The 20,105-nt window shown below is 37.0% G+C and overlaps 3 protein-coding genes across 3 annotated transcripts; 2 read left to right on the forward strand and 1 right to left on the reverse strand.

Annotated features, from left to right (window-relative positions):
* The first annotated feature begins 755 nt into the window (after positions 1-755).
* Positions 756-3,518, forward strand: pcbd1 (pterin-4 alpha-carbinolamine dehydratase/dimerization cofactor of hepatocyte nuclear factor 1 alpha). Its single transcript, XM_043254617.1, has 4 exons — positions 756-885; positions 2,103-2,234; positions 2,352-2,432; positions 2,759-3,518. The coding sequence occupies exons 1-4, from the start codon at positions 883-885 to the stop codon at positions 2,849-2,851; spliced, it is 309 nt and encodes a 102-aa protein (XP_043110552.1). The 5' UTR covers positions 756-882; the 3' UTR covers positions 2,852-3,518.
* Positions 3,519-4,309: 791 nt separating this feature from the next.
* Positions 4,310-15,096, reverse strand: sgpl1 (sphingosine-1-phosphate lyase 1). The gene is made up of 14 exons (XM_043255628.1): positions 14,927-15,096; positions 11,699-11,864; positions 10,574-10,641; positions 9,719-9,866; positions 9,386-9,465; positions 8,632-8,760; positions 8,288-8,376; positions 7,916-8,024; positions 7,742-7,840; positions 7,515-7,661; positions 7,056-7,294; positions 6,725-6,871; positions 6,427-6,547; positions 4,310-6,186 (listed from the first exon to the last, which is right to left on the reverse strand). The coding sequence occupies exons 1-14, from the start codon at positions 14,936-14,938 to the stop codon at positions 6,022-6,024; spliced, it is 1,719 nt and encodes a 572-aa protein (XP_043111563.1). The 5' UTR covers positions 14,939-15,096; the 3' UTR covers positions 4,310-6,021.
* A 3,543-nt stretch (positions 15,097-18,639) lies between these two features.
* On the forward strand, positions 18,640-19,550 carry neurog3 (neurogenin 3). The gene is made up of 2 exons (XM_043256233.1): positions 18,640-18,701; positions 18,789-19,550. The coding sequence occupies exon 2, from the start codon at positions 18,790-18,792 to the stop codon at positions 19,408-19,410; it is 621 nt and encodes a 206-aa protein (XP_043112168.1). The 5' UTR covers positions 18,640-18,701; position 18,789; the 3' UTR covers positions 19,411-19,550.
* The last annotated feature ends 555 nt before the right edge of the window (positions 19,551-20,105 follow it).

Consider the following 20,105-nt stretch of genomic DNA (forward strand, 5'->3'; position numbering starts at 1 on the left):
GATCTTTGAGATGTGTTGGACAATTTTATTACCTGGAGACACCAAAAGAAGGTTGACCAATGAAGATAGGAAGGATAATTGACTAGGGAATAGCATGTGCTAGGTATAGAGAATAAACACAGATAAAACCAGCATGTAAGTATGAGGACGATGCTTCATATTCATAAAAGGCACAAATCACAATGACATGTATCCAAGACATGTTATGTTTAGTGTATAAATGTAGAAAAGAAAATAACATAAATTATCTAATTAAGCTTATCTAATCTTAGGAGATAAAGAAAAAAGATAAAAGAGAAAATGAGGGCTTCCCATGTTTGTATTCTCTTTTATGTTAGGTGTGTCTGTGTCTGTGTGTGACCCTGGATGAAACTTATTATTCAAAATCCAGGCATATTGACAAAAAGACACCACAAAACCAGAGCTTTTTCCCCATCTCGTCTAAAAAAATATCTGCATCCACGCGAAAACCGACATAAACGACCACTTCTTTTTTTTCTGAACAGGCGCTTGCTATTTGAAGACACTGTTTTTTATCTTTTTTTTGTCAGTTGGCGAGCACCATGATTGTATTTATATCTGTTTCCAGTTTGTTCATATTTTCTCTCACTGTCCGGAATCTCAATCTCAAACAAATCCCTACTTCGTTCAGGCTTTCAGACAGGGCAGCCGCAGCAGCGAGGGCCCATGTATTAATATTCAACAGTGCGTACTGACGTTACCTGGTGACTTTTCGCGAGCGTCCAATCACGCAACTTAGTTAATATTCATAAGTCGTCCCTTCGCCGTAGTAGGATTGGTAAGTTCACGCCGTGGAAGCAGGTTGAAATCCAGCTGCTTGCACGAGACCGTATCAGCGCTGCGAGCCACAGCACCCACAACATGGTAAGAAAAACATATAAAACCTTTTTAATTCTATTATTATTATCGCACGTGGACTAACGACCACTTTGCGCACATCTCTCAAAGTTGCAAATAAATGCATTGCACTGGCACTAACAAAACGCTTTGAATATATCGGAACTGGCTTGACAGGTATGGTGTTGTCTTTATCTTTACATTCATTTTTTAAATCTGACGTTTTTCTGTCCCGTTACACAGTTTTTTATAGACCTAAAGAGTTGCCGAATCATGTTTTTACCATATAACAGTCTTTTGTGGGAGATTTTTAAAAGCATATTTTATAGTGCGCGTTTGGTCAAAACTGTTAATCATTTAATAGAAGAATCGCCAAGCTTTGGTGGTCTCGCTCTGCTTTCTTTTCGATCCGTGTCTGCTCGTGCAGCAGCATTAGTTCAGCAGATTAGACCGTTGCTAAGAGACCTGTTGATGTCATCCAGCTTTATCAGTGTTGGAGCTTCATTATGACTGACATGTGTTTGTTCAGGGGCTCTGGCGCAATATACTGATGGTTCAGTCAGGGACAATAGTGTGTGTGTATAGTGCAAAAGACGCAAATCAGCTTAATTTTCCTTTCATTCAAATAAAAGGTTTTTTCTAGCAAGGTTTTGCCCAAACCTATATAGAAAGTCTATATTTTCAGGACTCTTATATGCTTATAATGTCTTCTCGAAACAGAAGTGTTTGAGGCCCATGTGATTTTTACTGAAAGGGCAAGATGAAAGAGGGAAGAGTTAAGCAGCTGAGGAATTTCATTACTCCAACCACCACAGGAATATGGTGGAAGCCCTTAAAACTGAAAATGCAAGTCATCATTGTTTCCATATGGGGTTCACAACAACCAATCACAGTGCTTTTTTCTGAAACATCCCCCTTGGAATAGTTGCTTAACCCTAAGAGCGTTTGTGTTGGATTAACAGTTATGTTCAATATTACTTTAATATTAAAATAATTGTGTGTGCACAAATATAAAGTAAAATAACAATTCTAAATTCTAATTTATATATATATATATATATATATATATATATATATATATATATATATATATATATATATATATATATATGCTATTTACGATACACACACACACACTAAATTTTATTCAAATGGATGGCATTATTTGAAACATTTTTACAAAGCACACAAAACCCACATACATAGAATTTAAAAATATTTTTTAAACTGTTTTAAACACACAGGCTGGGAAAATCCAGACTCTTACTATGGAGGAGAGGGAGCACCTCCTGCCCATGATGAGGAATGCTCAGTGGGTGGAGGTGGTGGGGAGAGATGCCATTTACAAAGAGTTTCTCTTCAAAGACTTCAACCAGGTAATAACCTCTTCCAAGTACTTCATCTAGTTATATACTTAATTCATATACACGCAGCTTGCATCATACTTTCATGTACTGTACGTTCAATGCTAGGACATGTTCTTTTTCCTTTAGGCTTTTGGGTTCATGTCCAGAGTAGCACTGCAGGCTGAGAAAATGGATCATCACCCTGAATGGTTTAACGTGTATAATAAGGTAAATACATAATACCGCTCATCAGTGTACCATTTTTTAATACATTCATGGGTGTGATTGCAGTAGTGTTTATTTTTAAAATATAATGTTAATAATAAATGACTGATAGCTGTATTGAGAAAATAATTATTTATTAAATAACCGTATATTGTTTTGTTTTTTTTTACAAATACAAAAGTCATCAGCCAAAAAGTATCTGATGATTTTTTTTTTGTTGTTGTTGTTGTTGAAAAACAACAAAGATGCACTGGTTAACTGTCAGTATAAGACTAGGAACTCCTATGAAATTCAATCCATTGAGTGTCTGCTTGTTTTCTCTCTGGCAGGTTCAGATCACCCTCAGTACTCATGAATGTGGAGGTCTCTCGCAGCGTGACATCACGCTTGCAACCTTTATAGATCAGGCCTCTGTCCTCTGAATGGACCCCGTCACCTGACCACTTGTTAATCAACCTCTGTAGCCTGGAAACTGGACCAAAAATATTGTTTAACTTCATTTACCACAGTTATCACTCTGTCAGTTTTGACTGTGTAAGGTCTGCCTGTTACGCATAATCATTTTCCAATAAGCATTAATAGAGAGATTTTCAGTCAGGAGAAATTTCATCTTAATAATATTACATTCACACAGTATATAAACATACTATCCACCTTTTTCTTGAACGAGGAAGTAAGCCTATGGGTGAGGCTTCCGGTTCATTCGATGCTATAGGAAAATAACAATGTGCAGTAAACGGTAAAACTGTTTGTACTAGACACCAGTGTGTTCCTAATTAGGATAATACATTAAAATCACATGATAGGACACGCCAATTTTCAATATCAAGCAACAAAACGAAATGTTTTGTACTACAAAAAATAACTGGACAAAAAGGTGGTGCCTTTTTTTCACCAGGAAAAGGTGGATATGTTGAGAGATGAGAATTGTTAGCACACTAAAGAGACCGGTTTAGCACTATCACTCTGTTCTATGGCTTAAAATATATTTTTTAAGTAAATATACGGTGCCTTCTTTTCCATTTGATGTGTTCCAGCGATGACATGGTTAGTGCCTCAGTGAAGTGTATTAAACTGAATATTTGCCAACTTTGGCACTGTGAAATCAATCTATCATCTGTCAAAGCACTTGCATACCGTTTAATCAATGATGGCACAAAACATCATTTTGGATTTAGGATGTGAGCAGCAGCTCATGATAAACTTGTGTAAACATAAGGCCTGGATTAAATGGAACATGTTTTTGTAAATATGCTTGAGGCTTGCACATAATTGCATGCAGTGTTCAGGTTTTAAAAACTCATCTCAAGGCATTGCATTCTTTTTCATTTTTTAGTGCCATTTTGCGTGAACAATGGTCATATTTTGCAGTTTAAAAACATGAGAACAAAATTGAATAAAAATAGTAAAAATGCACACTTTTTAAAAATATCCATTTTTATAATTTGTCCTTAATATCAGTGCTTCTCAACCCTGGGTGTCCCCCCGACACTTCACATTAATCAGATACATTAGAAGAAACTCCAGGATCTGAAACAGGCATGTCAGATAAGAGAAACATGCAGCATGTTTTGTGGGGCACCCAGTATCAGAGTTGAGAAACACTGCCTTATATAGACAGTGTAAGGACAGGAAGTGAAGTGGGAGCAGGAAAGGTCCATGAGATGGGATTTGAATTCGTGAAACCCATAGCACAACTTTTTTTTAAAAGTAAAACTTGATTTGAGTGCCATGTTTTCAGAAAGCTGCAAAAGACGCAAGCTCAACACATCCGTCAAGCAGAAAAAAAATCATGAAAAAGTAGCTTAGTGAATGCATAAACTTGTTTTGAGTGAACGACCTCTTTAGTGAAACTGAAAAGTAAAGTGCTGACCAGCATATTTATTTCAAGACAAAGTTTATTGGTTTATGTAGGAACAACAAAAACACAGGACAAAATTGAAATGAATTGCATGAGGTGGTAAAGGCCTAGTCCCTGAGGCTGATGTAGCTACTGTGTTAACCTAATAGCACACACCCTGACGTCAGTGGAAGGCATTTAGGTGAATGCAGTTAGTTTTGTGCTTTATACAACCATAACCGTAGAGGTCATGTAATGCTTCAAAAATTTAGATCAAGGTGCCTCAGTGTCAGTAGTTACAGTAAATACAGATTATTGCATAAAGACGTTAAAATGCTTCATTTAGGCAAGAAGGGTAACCATTTGAAGACAAATATCCACATCTATGTCCTAGCCTAAGGCATGTTACAGTTCTTGAGACCACACTGTACTACAATGGTATCGTACAGAAGAAAACTGTCCTACCTTCTACTTGAAGCACCCCAAGGAGAGGTTAAAAAGAGACATGGAAATTACTGAATTAAAAAAAAAAAGAAAGAAAAAACACACACTGAAATATGAGACATTATATTAGTGATTTCAAATATAAAAACACACACAGTGGTCACAAATATTATGAGTGCTTAAGGGATTACACTGCTGACAAGATCTGGTGTGACGTTTCCATGGTACCATGTCATCACGTCTTCATATCACAGACTTCATGCACAAAATTAATTTCCCTTCTTGCTGTTCCAGGTCTTAGCTTTCATTCAGTTAAGTTAAGCCGAAACAAAGATCCCAAACAAATACAACACACAAAAGAAAGAATCAAGAATCAAGGGGCTCTTTGAGTGTTGTCAGGGAGTACCGTGACATTGATTGATGATCATGACGCCCACTTGTGTGACATTTATCAGGATTTGGATTTGGAAAACCATTAATGATTACGTGTACAATTATTTTAGATCTGAGGTAGATAGGGTGAAATGTGATCATTAAAAACCCAAATGGATGTGTATGTGAACCTGGAAATACGGTTGAGCTACACAACCTGGTGGGTGGATTTGTTAAGTTTTGCCCTGATATCGTTTTCCCATAAGTAACTTCAAATCAAAATTTTTCCCTTAAAAAAAAAGATGATTGTTTTGAAACTGGATTATCAAGTCTATCCTAGTTGGGGGGAATTTAAAATAAATAAATTAAATTAAACAATTGCTATACAGGTTCGCCTGAGTAGTGCTTCCATCCTAAAATGATCTGTAATGTTTTAAGGTTTCTATTGTGAAGGAAATCATGGAAATACTAACACCCATGGCTTATCCATGTCGATAATATTATGGATTTTAGTCTTATCTGCATTAAATTTCTCAATAACACGTAAAGTGTAAAATCAATGGGACAACATTATGCCCTGGTCTCCTGAGGTTTAAGTGGCAGAAAACACCTCCGAAGATAATAGTGGAAATGCAATCAAATACATATGGTGTGCACTGGTCGTTAAAATAAAGAAATTTAAAAAAATAAAACTGCACTCACTGATCAGCAAAATTAAATGAATAAGTCCCTTCACAGACTCATAGATATTTGTGCAGCTGTCTCTATAGCCTTACAGACTCGTCGCTCCCTAGTCACAAATCCCAAAATGTCAGGTCTATGGCTTATACATGAAATAGTTAGTTGTGAATAAATGATGTAATGAAGTAAATGAATGATTAGATTGTGGTGAACATCCCTTCAGCCAGCTAAGGGTGGGATCCCCGACAGTCAATCTCAGTGCGCTTTGGAGTTGCCATTCAAGTGGTTCTTATGGTTTTTGTGGTGCTTGCTCTGTATCTTGGGCACCTCAGTGCTATAGAGGCAGTCCAAAAAGCCTTGTGAAACCTCAGTCACCATCGATCGGTCAGGAATGGACTGGGCCATGCCATAGATGGCTCCCTACAACATACACAGGGGTATTTCATTATGGTTTATCAGATGGAATTATACATGTACATATAGACTATAGACTATAGACTGAAGTCCCAAGTGAGGATTTCATGTTCTTATAATTGCCTGAACAAAATACACACACGCATATTATATATATATCTCTTAAGAAACTTTTCAACAAACTTTTTTGTTACCTTAATGGTAAAACTATATGTGAATAGTTTATCTAACGAAAAGGGAACTCACCATTCCTGTGGTCTTCTCTTTAGGATTTTTCATGATAATGGCTACCTCCCTCTTCACATCACTAATGAACTGCTCAGCTACACCAGGCTGTGTGTGTAGCATTGTGACACAAATATGGATGCTGAAGGAGAACAACAAAAGAGCCACAGAGACAATGATCTAAGGGACAACTTTTCTGAGCAGTGCCTAAATTGATGCCCTGATGCCTGTACATAACAATGAGTCAAAATTATCTATATTCCATTAGTTTGCATAACCTGCATACTCCACATTGAACGTGTTTAGTTTTTAACCGTACCTAGATGGGAACTGCAGAGTGTTGAGATTCCAGCCCTTTGAAGTCAGTGCATTAGATAAACGAAAGATATCAAAAACATCAGAGCCTAATGCCACCACGGACACTTCTGGGTCCCCGAACACAAACACCCCATCTATTTGACGGATTCTGTGGGAAGAGAGGTTTTGTTTTTTTTTAATATGTTGATTCTGTGTACAGTGCCTTTCCTGGCATGTAAATGTTACCTGCCATGCAAATTTACCACAGTTGATATACATTCAAAGCAACACCTTGCCTGTGTCCTGCATTTGATAAATTATAATAAAACTATTATATTAATATTAATACTTACCCTGCTTTGATTTTACGGGCCGTCCCAATGACTTTCTTGGTGGCGTCAACGTATCCCTTCTCACCCATGTGCATCATAGTGGCCCAACAGGCAGCAATTATGCCTCCAGGCCGAGAGCCAGCCATGGACGGAGATGCATAAATTCCTCCCTGCCAATCAGGTGCTACGAAATACTGGTAGTGGCGAAATTTCTTGTCACTGTAGAGTACCACTGATGAGCCTTTGGGAGCATAACCATACTGTGGGGACAAGACAGTGGTTTTCATTTAATTCCATCAAGACATCTGGGCACATAATAAAAACTGTAGTATATTTAATCAAAAAATACAATAAAAACGTAAGCAATTACTCTAGCTTTAGTGTCACATGACCCTTCAGAAATCATTCTAATATGCTGTTATATACATCTGGAAAGAGCTGTGTTTCACTTTGAACAGTATTTACCTTATGTGGTCTTACCTTATGTGTATCTGCTGAGATACTGGTCACACCTTTGACCCGGAAATCAAAAGGATCAAGTTTGAAACCCGCCTTTTCCATAAAAACTATAAGAAAACCTCCCAAGCATGCATCCACATGGAATGGGATGTTGTATTTTACTGCAAGCTAAAAAAAATTGGTTATATTTAAAATGCAGAATACATTGCAGATTAATTTATTCCACAATATGAATAAGCAAATATTACCTTGGCCACTTCTACTACAGGGTCCATAATTCCATGGGGGAAATGAGGAGCTGAACACACCAGCATTGCTGTGTTTCGTGTGATGGCCCTCCTCATTGCCTAGGACCGAAAAAAGTAGTTATTTAAATTAGCTGAACAGTAGGCTAAAAATTGTGCCAAAGCTGACATCAGTACCTTCACATCGACTTTCATGGTCTTCTTGTCCAGTGGTATGTGAATGAGCTTCATCCCAAAATAATGCGCTGCTTTGTCAAATGCTGCATGGACACTAACTGGTGCGATACTAATGCATGAATAAAACAAAACAACACAAATAAACCTTAAAGGCGCACTAAGCAACAGTTCTGAAAAAAAGCACTGAGTGCGGGTTTTAAATATAAAGTTGCTCTGTTTGTTTATACATCCTATGTAAATGAGTAGCCATCCATAGCAAACCACTTATGTTTATACTGTTTACAGAGTTGGCTAACCAATACTGCAAATTCACCTAAACAGTATTTGGCCTGCAGAGACTGAATGTTTTGTCTAGACTGAGATGATACTTACATCTCGGGGTGTTTAATGCCACGTTCACGAGCCATGTCTCTGTACGCCTTGCATGCCATTAGGATGCTTTCTGTTCCACCTGAAGTAACCTTTTCATGAAAGGGGCACACAAAACAAATGTTTCCGTTTCAGTCAACAGAAGAACGTGATGTTATATGATACAGTTTTTAGATATTTAAATAATGGACTTATAAAAGAGCAAATGCAAATTCTTCTGGAACAGACTGAAGCTCTCAAATCGCCCCAAACATACTGTTCAACATTTTTGTTTCAACTTTTGATACATTTTTGGTACTTCACACAAATGCATTGTTGTTTTAGGAAAGACGGCGAGAAGGACTGACTGTGCCACAGGATTCTGGGCCTCCATTAAAAAGGGCACACGTCATCCGCACCACTTCTGCCTCCATCTTCCTAACCCCAGGGAACAGGTCAGGGTGGAGGGGGTTGGTCCATGCAAACTCCCCATATACCTGCAAATCAGTAGAACACAAAACAAAACACAGGAGTTATTTCTATTATTACGTAGCTTCTGCTTGATTTAAATGTATACTGAAAATCAAAGTAAGGGTTTGTCATATGCATCACCCCTATCAAATAACACTTCTTCAACAATACTACGCGGGAGGCCTGGGGTCATAAAGATTGTTTAAAGAAATAAAGAAATTAATACTTTTACTAAGAAAGAATGCATTCAGTGAATGAAAAACGACAGAAAATATACTTACAATGTTGCAAAGTATTTATATTTCAAATAAAATGCTGTTCTTTTGAACTTTCTATTACACAAAAAATATTAAGCAGTGCAATGGTTTAAAATTAGGCTACATTTTAAAATATATCAAATATATATTTAGAATATATCAAACATTTCTAATTATCAAAACAATCATAATAATAATAATTTTATTATTAAACAGTTACACAACAAATATAAAACACAATTTTGCGTTATTTTCTTTTAAAAATGAGCTGAATTCTGAGATTAACCTTGATTTTTTTTTTTTTTTTTTTTTGTCCAACATCAAAAGTACCCTCTGGAACACACACAGCCCTTGTTGGCATGCACTGATGTAATGATTTGCAAAGCCATTGTACCTTCACCAGGAGATCTGTGAGCTTCTCATCCCCCCAGTAGACTGCACCTGACACTTTGCCTTTCCCCCAGTCTACCTCACCTGAAATCATAAGTATGAAAAAAAATACTGAGGACATCATAATGGTGGGACACTGACTTCTAATACCATGTAAACCAGTGGCATTATACCCCAGTAAATAACCTTGCTAACGAAGAAACTGCACCCACACTGTAGGGCAAATTCAGTCTGGGAACATCTGTCTGAAAATTAAAGTTCTGACTTATCCTCTAAGCCTTTGGGCTTTTTCCCCATTAAAACAGATGGGAGTTAGGACAGGCTGCAGGTGACTCACTCAGTGTCTCATACTCTCTGATCTTGTCAAGGAGCTGTTTGTGGGTAAGGCCCTGTGCAGGCAGGAGTTTGGTGTAGCTCATGCCTTCCTTCAACGTGCATAGACTCATTGACATGTCATCCAATGCCTTGTTGAGCTGATTCTGAATCTGATGACAGAAAGATTACAGAGAAAACAAAAAGTGTCATAAAAAAAATATTTGTTGAAAACAGAAAATAGAGGAACTGAGGGGGAAATAAAAAAAATAATAATTATTGCATTGTTGACACAATATAAGTTATTCATTCATTTGTATAAATTTAATGACTACCAGTGTGGGGCAGTGATTCTCAATCATTGGTTCGGGGCCCACTAGGAGGCCTCAGTAAGCTTCTAAGGTAGCTGTAGGATGACCCAATAATTTTAATTATTTAAAAATAAAATACAATTAAAATACGAAAACACTTCAAGGTGTAAAATTTGTATTTTCTTATTTGTCTTATTTAAAAAAAAGCAAAAAAAAGTTTTAAAACAAGCCAATTTAACAGTTACAGAAAAACATACCAGTGAAAATATTATAGCTTATATGAACAGCTTTTGAATACGCTGTTGCCTTGAAGTCAAAAATATAACCAGTTGTAATGGTAAAATTCTCAGTTTAATTCTAATAAATATTGTCAAGAGAGATTAAAATCAACCTGCAGTTGGTTCAGGTTAGTGACACAAAGTAAACCCTGGAATAATCACCGGGCTATAATGTGAAAGTGTGTTAAAGGCTTAATTTCCCCTTCAGCAAAAGACAGTGGTGACTTAATCATTGAGTCAGAAAGAGAAGTCTGAAGAAGAAAGGGAACTAGAAAACCACTAGATGCTTACCGTTGCGCCGATAAATGGGATTTTTCTGATGATTTTAAAGAACTGCTTCTTTGTCCTTGACGTCAGACCTAAAAAAAACATGACAATTAGCAAGCTGCGTTGAAGACGAGACATTTATTAAACTGGAGTTGCCGTAATAAACAAAATCAAGTCTCGTGTGGTTGAGACTTTCAAACTACCATTTCTTTTCAACTGATAGAAATGTACAAAATCTAAAGTTCGCCATGTAAAATTAAACAAATGAGACCTCGGTGTAAATGTTTGGTTTTACTCAACTCAGGTCATGTGAAACTATTGTTTCTAGATGATGACTCAACCATAACATGCAATGAAAAAACAAAGCAGAAATGGTGTCTAGGTCACCGGCAGCATACAAAGCTTACAAGTGCCACAGACTTTGTTATTGTTCAAGTTGCCTTGACATTTTGCAACTTTGTTTGAGACTTCCTGACTTATGAATAGCAAGAAAAGGACAACATCATTATTTACTTGCAATAAGTTTGCAACATTATTCTGAGTTTCATATTGTTTCACGGTGGAAAAGGAAACATTAGCTTATGATTGCGAAAATACTGTTGATAAAAATCAACCATTATGCAATTACATTATATTTTTCTCGTTTGACACATGGAAATATTTCTTCAAGATTATGTACACTAACTAAAACAATTAATTTTCAATAAATTATTTCTTTTGTTCAACGGGGATGCATTTAAAATGATTTTCTTTTAAACATTCTACTCAAAGCATCCTGAAAAAAATAAAATAAAATGGTTTTACGGTATCCACAAAAATACTGAGCAACACACCTGTTTTCAACATTTCTAACTTTTTAAGCAACACATCAGTATAATATTCTGATTATAGTATAAGTATAATAAAATAATCAATGCATATGACAGTAAAAAGGTTACAGGAAAGCATTGGGCAAGATAGGAATTAAAAAAGGTTGTATTAAATATTAAAATATTATAGATTTTTGAAGATATTACTGTTTTTAATCAAATAAATGAAGCCTTGAACCTTAAAGCACCTTCTCTCACACACACACACACACACACACACACACTCTCTCTCTCTGTTTGTTCAAATAAAAACAAAACCTGGGTGATCAATAGCACTTACTCTCTGGTTGGAAAAGGAAGCCCTTTAGCCACACCGCAACAAGTGTGGACAGCAAAGTGGTCGCAATGATCTGCCATGGCTCCAGACCAGCACACTGAGAATTCACGAAGCGCCGAGCCTCCTCTATGTACAGCAGCAACATCTCCTTATACACCTCCAAGGCACTCTGCATGAGGACAAGAGGAGATATCTAATTTCTCATTTTTGGGAAACAACATGCATACAGGAACCATAAAACTGGCTGCTTACCTGCCATTACAACATTACAACAGCCACATAAAATCAGTCAACAAGCCCTGACAGAAGATTCGACAAACACCCTGCTACTTAAATTCTTTAGGGTTAGGCTCCATTCGAAGAATAAATCCAAAAACGTTGGCCCAAATTAGCATAATTACAGCTAATAGCAAATTAAAATCTCAATAAAATACATTAAAGATTACAATTAAATACTTACTACGGCAGACCGAGTCATACTTATTGTCTCAGAGACTTACATTCACTAATGACACCGTAAACTGTGACAACAGTATGTCTAACTTCAGCCACAAAAAAAAACAAGGAGAGCTTAGTAGATAACCACTTCATTCAATGAGATATTGTGGCCGTACCTTATTCATTATGAGGGGAAAAAAAAAAAAAAAAAAGGCTGCTAGCATAGACTCAAAATAGGCTTGTAAATAAATGGGTGCAACAAACCATTCCTTAGAAAACATTATAAATAAATACTAATTCAAGTCTATACTGAAGTCCATATCTATAAGTAGTTTGTGTCATTTCAAAAGGCAGTAAAATGCATATCTGGGATATGCATTTCACAATCACTATTTTTTTACAGCACAATGTGCTCTTGCTTGATAACAGCACAGATTGTGTCCCAATAGCATCCTCACAACCGCACACAGGAAATCTGGAGGTCAGCTGAACAAAGTCTTAGTGAACCACATTCACGAGCATGTCAGCTCCTACTCATTTACAACAAATCAGCTTCTTTTTTTCATCTTCTAAAGCTATAATTTGGCTTTTGTTTAATTTGAGCATGTAAGAGCACCAGTTATGCTAAGAACCATACGCCACCTCGATTGCAGCACAATAAATGAGGCGTAATTAGATTACCAGCTTAATTAAACTTAAGAGGTATTCATTTTCAATCATTTTGTGAAGGAGATCAGGCGGGAGAAACACCCCTAAATGGAGTTCTAAGTACGTGACAAGCTCTCCCGACAGGTTTAGCAGGGTTTGCCAAATACAGCTGCTTCAGAAGAGCAGGTAAACAGGTCATGCGAACGAGCAAGTGAAACTTTGACCGGGACTGAGGTGCATCACACGTTCAGGATCCAAATCTAACAGCGGTGCGAGATGTGGAACGCGACTGAGCTAAAGTGACACCTTTAAAGACAGTATCCCTCTCAGTATTACGTAACAAGATCTACAGGCACCTTCACGGTTCATAACATGCCATAAAACGCTGAGATTATGTTATCTTGTGAAAGGGGCAAAAGGCATGAGGCACATTGCAAAAGAGAGTAACAGAAGCGCACGTCTGCTGTGTTGTAAAACACATCTTCTAAACATGACAGATAACATGACTGTGGTGAAAGTTTATAAAAAATGGGATGTCACTTCAGACTGCTTGCTTTCAGCTCCTAGGGTACTGGAGGCAATCACGCCCTCTCTAGCTGAGCTTTGATTATTTGTTCATTGTTGAGTCAAAGGGCTCAAGTTTCCAACGGAAATGTTCAGATGTATAAAGTCAGATTAAGACAGAAAGTGCTATAGCGGCGTCTTTTACAACACTCAAGATCAACGGTGAATGCATCCTGTGTGTGACTGAGATAAAAGGTTTTTATCCAAACAGCTAATATACAAACTCTTTTATCAATGTATTGATGCATCAATGTATCCATGCCATTATTATTAAAGTGTATGGAGAAATTAAAACATGCTTCAAACTGATCAGCTGATAGATAGAGAGATAGATAGGAGTTTTTATTATATATTCATTTTAAAAAATTCTGTTCTACTACTCTAATAATTCTGAATAAATAAACATTTTCTATAATGAATGTTTCCTGAGCAGCACTAAATCAGCAAATTAGGATCACATGACACTGATGACTATTGTGTAAATTTAGCTTTGCCATCACAGGAATAAATCACACTTGAGAACACAGTAAAATAGATTAACTTAATATATTAATCTAATTATATTTAATTTTTTTTATGAAAGACTTACTGAGCCAAACGTTTTGAACTATAGTGCATATTATAGAAATATGTTGTACTGGATACAATTAAAGTCTGAGCGAGGCTCAGTAAGGAGGTTCTTTCCTTCTGATATATCCTAGTTCCGCAATTGAAACAAAATAATTCAGGTTTTGAACGGCATAAGGGTGAGCATACAACCACTTTATACTTTCATTTTTGGGTGACTTATCCCTTTATTAATTCATTCACACACACATTAAATCTGTCAGCACATCACATGAGCATCAGACTAGCCAAAACACAGTCTGAACAGATGCTGCTGGGCAGCAGTCAAAACAGATCTGGCCCCATTGTACACCCCTGGTTAAGAATAGCACTTCCTCTGTGCATGAGTCCGTCACAGGAAGTCTTATGATGAACACATACACAATGAAACACAAAATTTCCCTTTCTGCACCTGGTTGTTGCAAACAGATGAACGATTATTACAGAGAATTACACGAAGGAAAACCCGTGTTATAGTCACTTTAATATCACTTCACACACCTATACCTATATCACATTATTAAAGTGATATATCACTATAATCACAGAAACACATAGGCTACAGAAAATCTGACATGGCAGGACACGACAATCAACAGATATTGTTTATTTCCAATGTAACCAGTACAACATTTCTCTCTAATAAATTACACTTCAAATAGATAATCATATTTCTAAGTTTCTACACGATAAAAAAAAATAAAAAGCAGCTGAATTCCCAGCACTGAACGAATAACATGTTATATCAAATCAAAGTGTCGCTTATAGGTCTGTTACACTGAAACACTGAAACACTGACACAGCTCTACCGCGTAAATGAAGTATGTTGCCTAACAAAACAAAGTAACAAAATACAAGATGCTTTCTTTGTACAGTCGCAGCTTTCATTGAGACATCGTTACATCACGTTTAGGTATCTGGAACACACTACGTTTAAAGCACAGCTGATTTCTAATTGACATTATGCCCACTCACCCTGTAGTCCATTTTGTTTGCCAAGGTTACACCCTGCCTGAAAAAAGTTGTTTCTTCAACAGCCCTGGGAGAAACGGGCACGACAGCCAGAAAGATCTTTGTTCGGCTTGTTGTGAGAGCGAATGCCCCGTTGCATGACACAATCGGAGGAGCAAGCTTATATCAGGAAGTGCCGTGTGAGTAAAAGGGGACGCGTTTTGCGTTTAGGCGTGTCGCGGCGTGCGTCGATCTTCAAACACTGGGAGCGTCCTTCATCACAGCGCTTAGTCCAGCACACATGATGTTAGAGTAGGCGAACCTGATAACGTTCTGTGGATTCGCAGATTCGCCACGGTTACATGATATTTTTAAGGGAGGTCAGTGTAGAGTTTCTTTTTCATCACCGATCTTGTAGTGGCTTTGCGATACTTCTAAGTTTATTGCATTATAATTATAATTTTTACGGATTATAATTTTTACGGAGCATTGCTTTTGCTGTTGGTCTTGATGCGTGCTTATTTATTTATCATGCATTTTAATTCAAATATATTTTAATTGTAATAATAATCAGAAAACACCACAGTTAAGTCTTTTTTTAACTAGTAAGGAAGGGTAGCATATGAAACTTTTATATTCATATTCACTGCATTTAAAATATTTAATCATAGGCTGGTGTTTTGTTGTGTCTGTGTTGGTTTTATACTTCATACAGGTTCGTTGAACAGCCGATGCTTTTTCACGGTCACTTGATGGCGCTATTAGTTTTTGAAGATCAGACGTATTTTTGTAAAATGTTTCAACTTTTTTTATAGTATGTTTTCATATATGCGAGTGAACATTTACATAGATCTACACGAACAGTTTCGTTTCTTAAAAACACTTTCATAACTGTAATATAAAATATCAAACAAGCATTTAACGTTACATGCTTATTTGTGTGTGTGATAGTAAAAAGCAAACTTAATAAATCATCTCATTGCCTTGTTTTGTTTGTTTTCTTTCCCCCCCCTTTTCTTCTCGAAACTTAAAACTACTCTGTAAAATATTGGTGCTTATTCTGTGGGTGGAAAATGAACGCGCTCAAACATTTCCCACACTTTAACTAAAGTATTAAATGTCGTCTACCAGAAATATTGCCAAAGAGTGCATACACGTTAATAACGTAGGAATCCTGTCATTTTGTAAGGTGTCCACTCCAATGCCATTTTACTGACATCGTTGTCCCCTTGTTAACCAACTTCAGGCTATACACTAAATTTTAACGTTTTTAAAACGTTTCATAAAAAACATGTACAGAAACGCATTTAAGAAGTATGGAAAATAAATATAGGCATGATAAACTTTTCTGAGAAAAACTAAAACTAAAACCTATATCTATATAAATTAAATAAATAAAAAATAAATAAACGCCTAGGGTATAAAAATACATTCCATGACTTAAAAATGGCAACATTTAGAGATGTTTTTTTAGTAATCCTGCAATTTATTAAGCGTCGATAGTTGTAGTTTATCCAAATTATTTCTAATTCTTAGTATTTTGTCCCCTCTATTTTGCTCACCCCCACGAAAAGAAATGGCTTTCCACCCCACAACTGGCAAGTTAGAAAGATAAATTCGATTCAAAACGTGTGTGCGCCACTGAATGTGGGCACTATGTAGAGAAAGGCTGCAGTTGAACCCAGGCATTCAGAGCAGCACCAAAGCTTAATTATTGAGGTTGACCCCCCGATTGCTCAAACCAAATAGAGTTTTAGCAAGAAGCTCTTGGCTATTCAATTATAATTGGTGTATTCGGTCATAACAAGCATATGCGTTTTAGCACAATGGGTGGACTCTAAAAGGAACCTCAACAGCACATTAAAACTGCATTACTTCTTCCAAGAAGTGTACTCAAGATCTTTCTGGTCTCGATGCGCACACCGTTCCAAAAGCGCACACGTCTCCAAAGGTGCAGGTTTTGCCACACAAAGGAGTTGACATTGTTTGAGTTTGAACAAGAGGTGTACATATGGCATCCGGGTTGTAATTAAATGTTTTTAAGTTGTTGTTTTTGTCTTCGCAGTGAAGTTTCCTTTTCTTCTTCGCGTGCAGCCTTTTCCGCGTCTGAACAAGAGAGAAGAATTAAATAGCTTTTCTGCCAGTTTGGGACAAATGGATGGCAAAAAGCTGGTCAGCGAGTTTTAGTCCTTGATTGCCTTCTTCAGATGCCCTTCAAACAAAGGCTGGGGATGAAAATAAAGCCCCACCTGGTACTGCTGTTTGCTAAAATAATAAGAAATAGATTTCGTTTCATAAATAATTACAACAGATTGTAAAGTGCTGCAGTTGAAGAAGTATCAGTCAAGACGGCGAGGCCAGGTATCACCTGCTCTTCAGTAAGACGCATTTATTGTTAAATCGGGTTCTTTGCGATATCTATGATTTCCACAGCAGCAGGTCGCCCATGTTTGCCCATACTTTGCATAACAAGCAAGATATTACTAGGCACTGATAAAAAATCGGGGGACAAATCTGACAGTCCCAAACCCGCACCTGTCCCACGATATCCCAATGTGGATCTGGCATCAAAAGTTATTTGTAAAGCGGTAATATTTGGTTTACTTTGGATTATTTCGAGGCCTTTATAACAGCACGACAACATTCACTATCTCCTTGCTTTATTTGTCCGTTTTATTGAAAGCATATGGTTATCAGATGTCCTACAAAATACATATTTAGTTAGACTGGCGATGAGTGCCTTTGTGGACAGTTGGGCACCACGGTAAATATTTTGCGCCCATAACAGTGCTCTTGGTCTCTCCAATAAATGAAGATTTATCAAGACTTGGGGGCGAGTGTAAACTCGTGCTATCCCACCAGCTTGAAAATCTTTTGTTTGCAACCGCGACCATATTTACGACGCGCACTTGAAGTTCTTAATAACGGGCTGCGTTTGGAGACACCAGTGCGCATGCATTTATTATTCTATGTAAATGTTTTTGTGCGTAATATTCTGCGTTTTCGTTGTACCGTGAAACTACTGCTGCACACAGAATAAAGCTATGTCACATTTTCTTAGATTAAATGCCATTTTTCCAGGGTTTTGTGCACCACAGCACGATTTACGCACAGGCATATCGCCACAAAGCGCACGACGTCAATGACACTAAAATAACATTGTTTATCAGTAATTCTTTTCACTTTCTAACAATTTCTTGTTAAAACTTGCATGTTAACTGCCAATAAAATGTGCATTATTTATGTTAATTTACCGTGTCAGTGTAAATAACATAGGACTATTCCGGATCCATTCACTTTTTTTTAGCACCCAGAAGTTGATGTCTGAGAAAAAGTCATGCGTATACAGCAAAATTATTATAATTCGACCTTGATGAATTATAGAATTCATTGTGCAAAATAAAGGCTTACATGCCACTATATTTTCAATAAGCTTGATTGACTATTGATTTTAATTATTATAGATTAGATAAATGCATAATTGCTAGGCTACTATAAAAACAACAGACGTTCTACCCTGTTTTAAAAATCTTCTCTTAGTTTATATCTTAATGCCAAAGGTAAATTTCTGAAAGAACCGTCTCTGATTGGCCACTTGACTCCATTTGTTCGCGCTAGAGCGCAGATAGGATAAAGGGACATAAATGACGATTGGGCGCATCACCCTCTATTGTCCCTTTGATTTATATATTAAGGGAATGAATAAGAGACTGGATGTTGCACACTGTTGGACAGGACGCGCAGTGCTGTAGACCTTCACAGAACATCGGTTTTACTGAGCCAGTCTCCAAGCCAAGAGGTAAGCATCTGAATTATGATAGGTTTCTTATACGTTTTTATCCAAGACCTTGGGCTGAAGATGCACGTTATGCTTTTTTATGTATAGAATGACTCCAAGATCCACGTGCGCTTCCGTAGGAAGGAACGGGACCTTTAAATCTAACTGGTGTTCAGCATTAGATTTCAAGTCTGGATCCATACACATCACCAAGTGCCAAAAAATCAAATGCAACAGAGAATTGGAGTCTGACAGCATAGGCTCAGCGAGTAAAGAATGCGCAACAGCCTTCAACGAAGAGAACACAAGAAATAAAAGAATAAAGAAAAAGATGCCAGTTAAATCGGCGAGCAGACACCGGGGGAATCGCAGAGTGAAGGCAAACGACCGAGAGCGGCACCGCATGCACCAGCTGAACTCCGCCCTGGACACTCTGAGGAGTGTGCTCCCAACTTTCCCCGACGACGCCAAACTGACTAAAATCGAGACTTTGAGATTCGCGCACAATTACATTTGGGCGCTATCAGAAACACTGAGAATTGCAGACCATGTTCGACAAATTTCAAATCACGACCGGGATCAGGAGAACCTCGTCGCGCCGAGCGCTTGCTTGGATGTGCGTTACAGCGCGTCCGGCGCATGCGCGTCCAAGTGGCACTCCACAAACTCATCATCGAATTGGCAAGAAAATCAAGGCTACTACACTGATTTTTTTATTAGAGGAATTTAACTGCAATTTTCAAGACAATCTGACTTTTCATTTAACCTGCGAGTAGGTTCTGGCAAAAGTTGACTTGACTTTTTTTTTCACATTTTCTTGTACACATTGAGCACGTCATAAGTGTAGGAATGTTGTTTTTTTATTTATGCCTATTTATGCAACTGAAGTTTAAACGCAAAATATCTTTTTAAAATAAAACACTTTTTTTTTTACTCTAAAACATACGTGTATGACGAAATACTTGTTGTAAATGTGTGTTAGTTCCTCATTTTTAATTCAAGCTAATAAATAAAAAACGTATTTTTCAATCGTTTTTCATAATAAATTAATATTGAATCTGCTTTAGTGTTTCGTCAAGGAAGCGTTAACTGTTGTGCTGCTTTATGACAAGTTTCGCTTTTTGCGCAGGCGCTCTCGGCTGCGCCATCCAGAGAAACAGGGTAAATAGTTGCTTAAAAAAATATGACGATTATCGTATAGTAATACCTTGTTTTGCGTTGTGTTAAATGACTATGTTGGTCAATTACTATATTCTTCAAGTAACAGGAGTAATTAGGTTTACGTTTACAGCTGCAAAACAACTATATTTTACACTGTCTGGGTTGATGCTTATAATAAAGCACTAAAGTATTTTGAAATTTATTTTGCTATAATTCTAAATGTTTTTGCAGATTCAAATTACTAAAAAAAAAGAAAAAAAAAGA

Source organism: Puntigrus tetrazona, chromosome 13, assembly GCF_018831695.1.
Source record: "Puntigrus tetrazona isolate hp1 chromosome 13, ASM1883169v1, whole genome shotgun sequence".
Taxonomy (NCBI): domain Eukaryota; kingdom Metazoa; phylum Chordata; class Actinopteri; order Cypriniformes; family Cyprinidae; genus Puntigrus; species Puntigrus tetrazona.

Excerpts from the sequence above, each read along its gene's own strand:
- pcbd1 (XM_043254617.1), top strand. Across the intron at positions 2,235-2,351 it reads TCTTCAAAGACTTCAACCAG|GCTTTTGGGTTCATGTCCAG; the intron begins GTAATAACCTCT and ends TTTTTCCTTTAG. Across the intron at positions 2,433-2,758 it reads GGTTTAACGTGTATAATAAG|GTTCAGATCACCCTCAGTAC; the intron begins GTAAATACATAA and ends TCTCTCTGGCAG.
- sgpl1 (XM_043255628.1), bottom strand. Across the intron at positions 10,642-11,698 it reads CTTCCTTTTCCAACCAGAGA|GTCTGACGTCAAGGACAAAG; the intron begins GTAAGTGCTATT and ends TGTTTTTTTTAG. Across the intron at positions 8,377-8,631 it reads GCCCAGAATCCTGTGGCACA|GTTACTTCAGGTGGAACAGA; the intron begins GTCAGTCCTTCT and ends TTTCATGAAAAG.
- neurog3 (XM_043256233.1), top strand. The coding sequence starts at position 18,790 with ATGACTCCAAGATCCACGTGCGCTTCCGTAGGAAGGAACGGGACCTTT.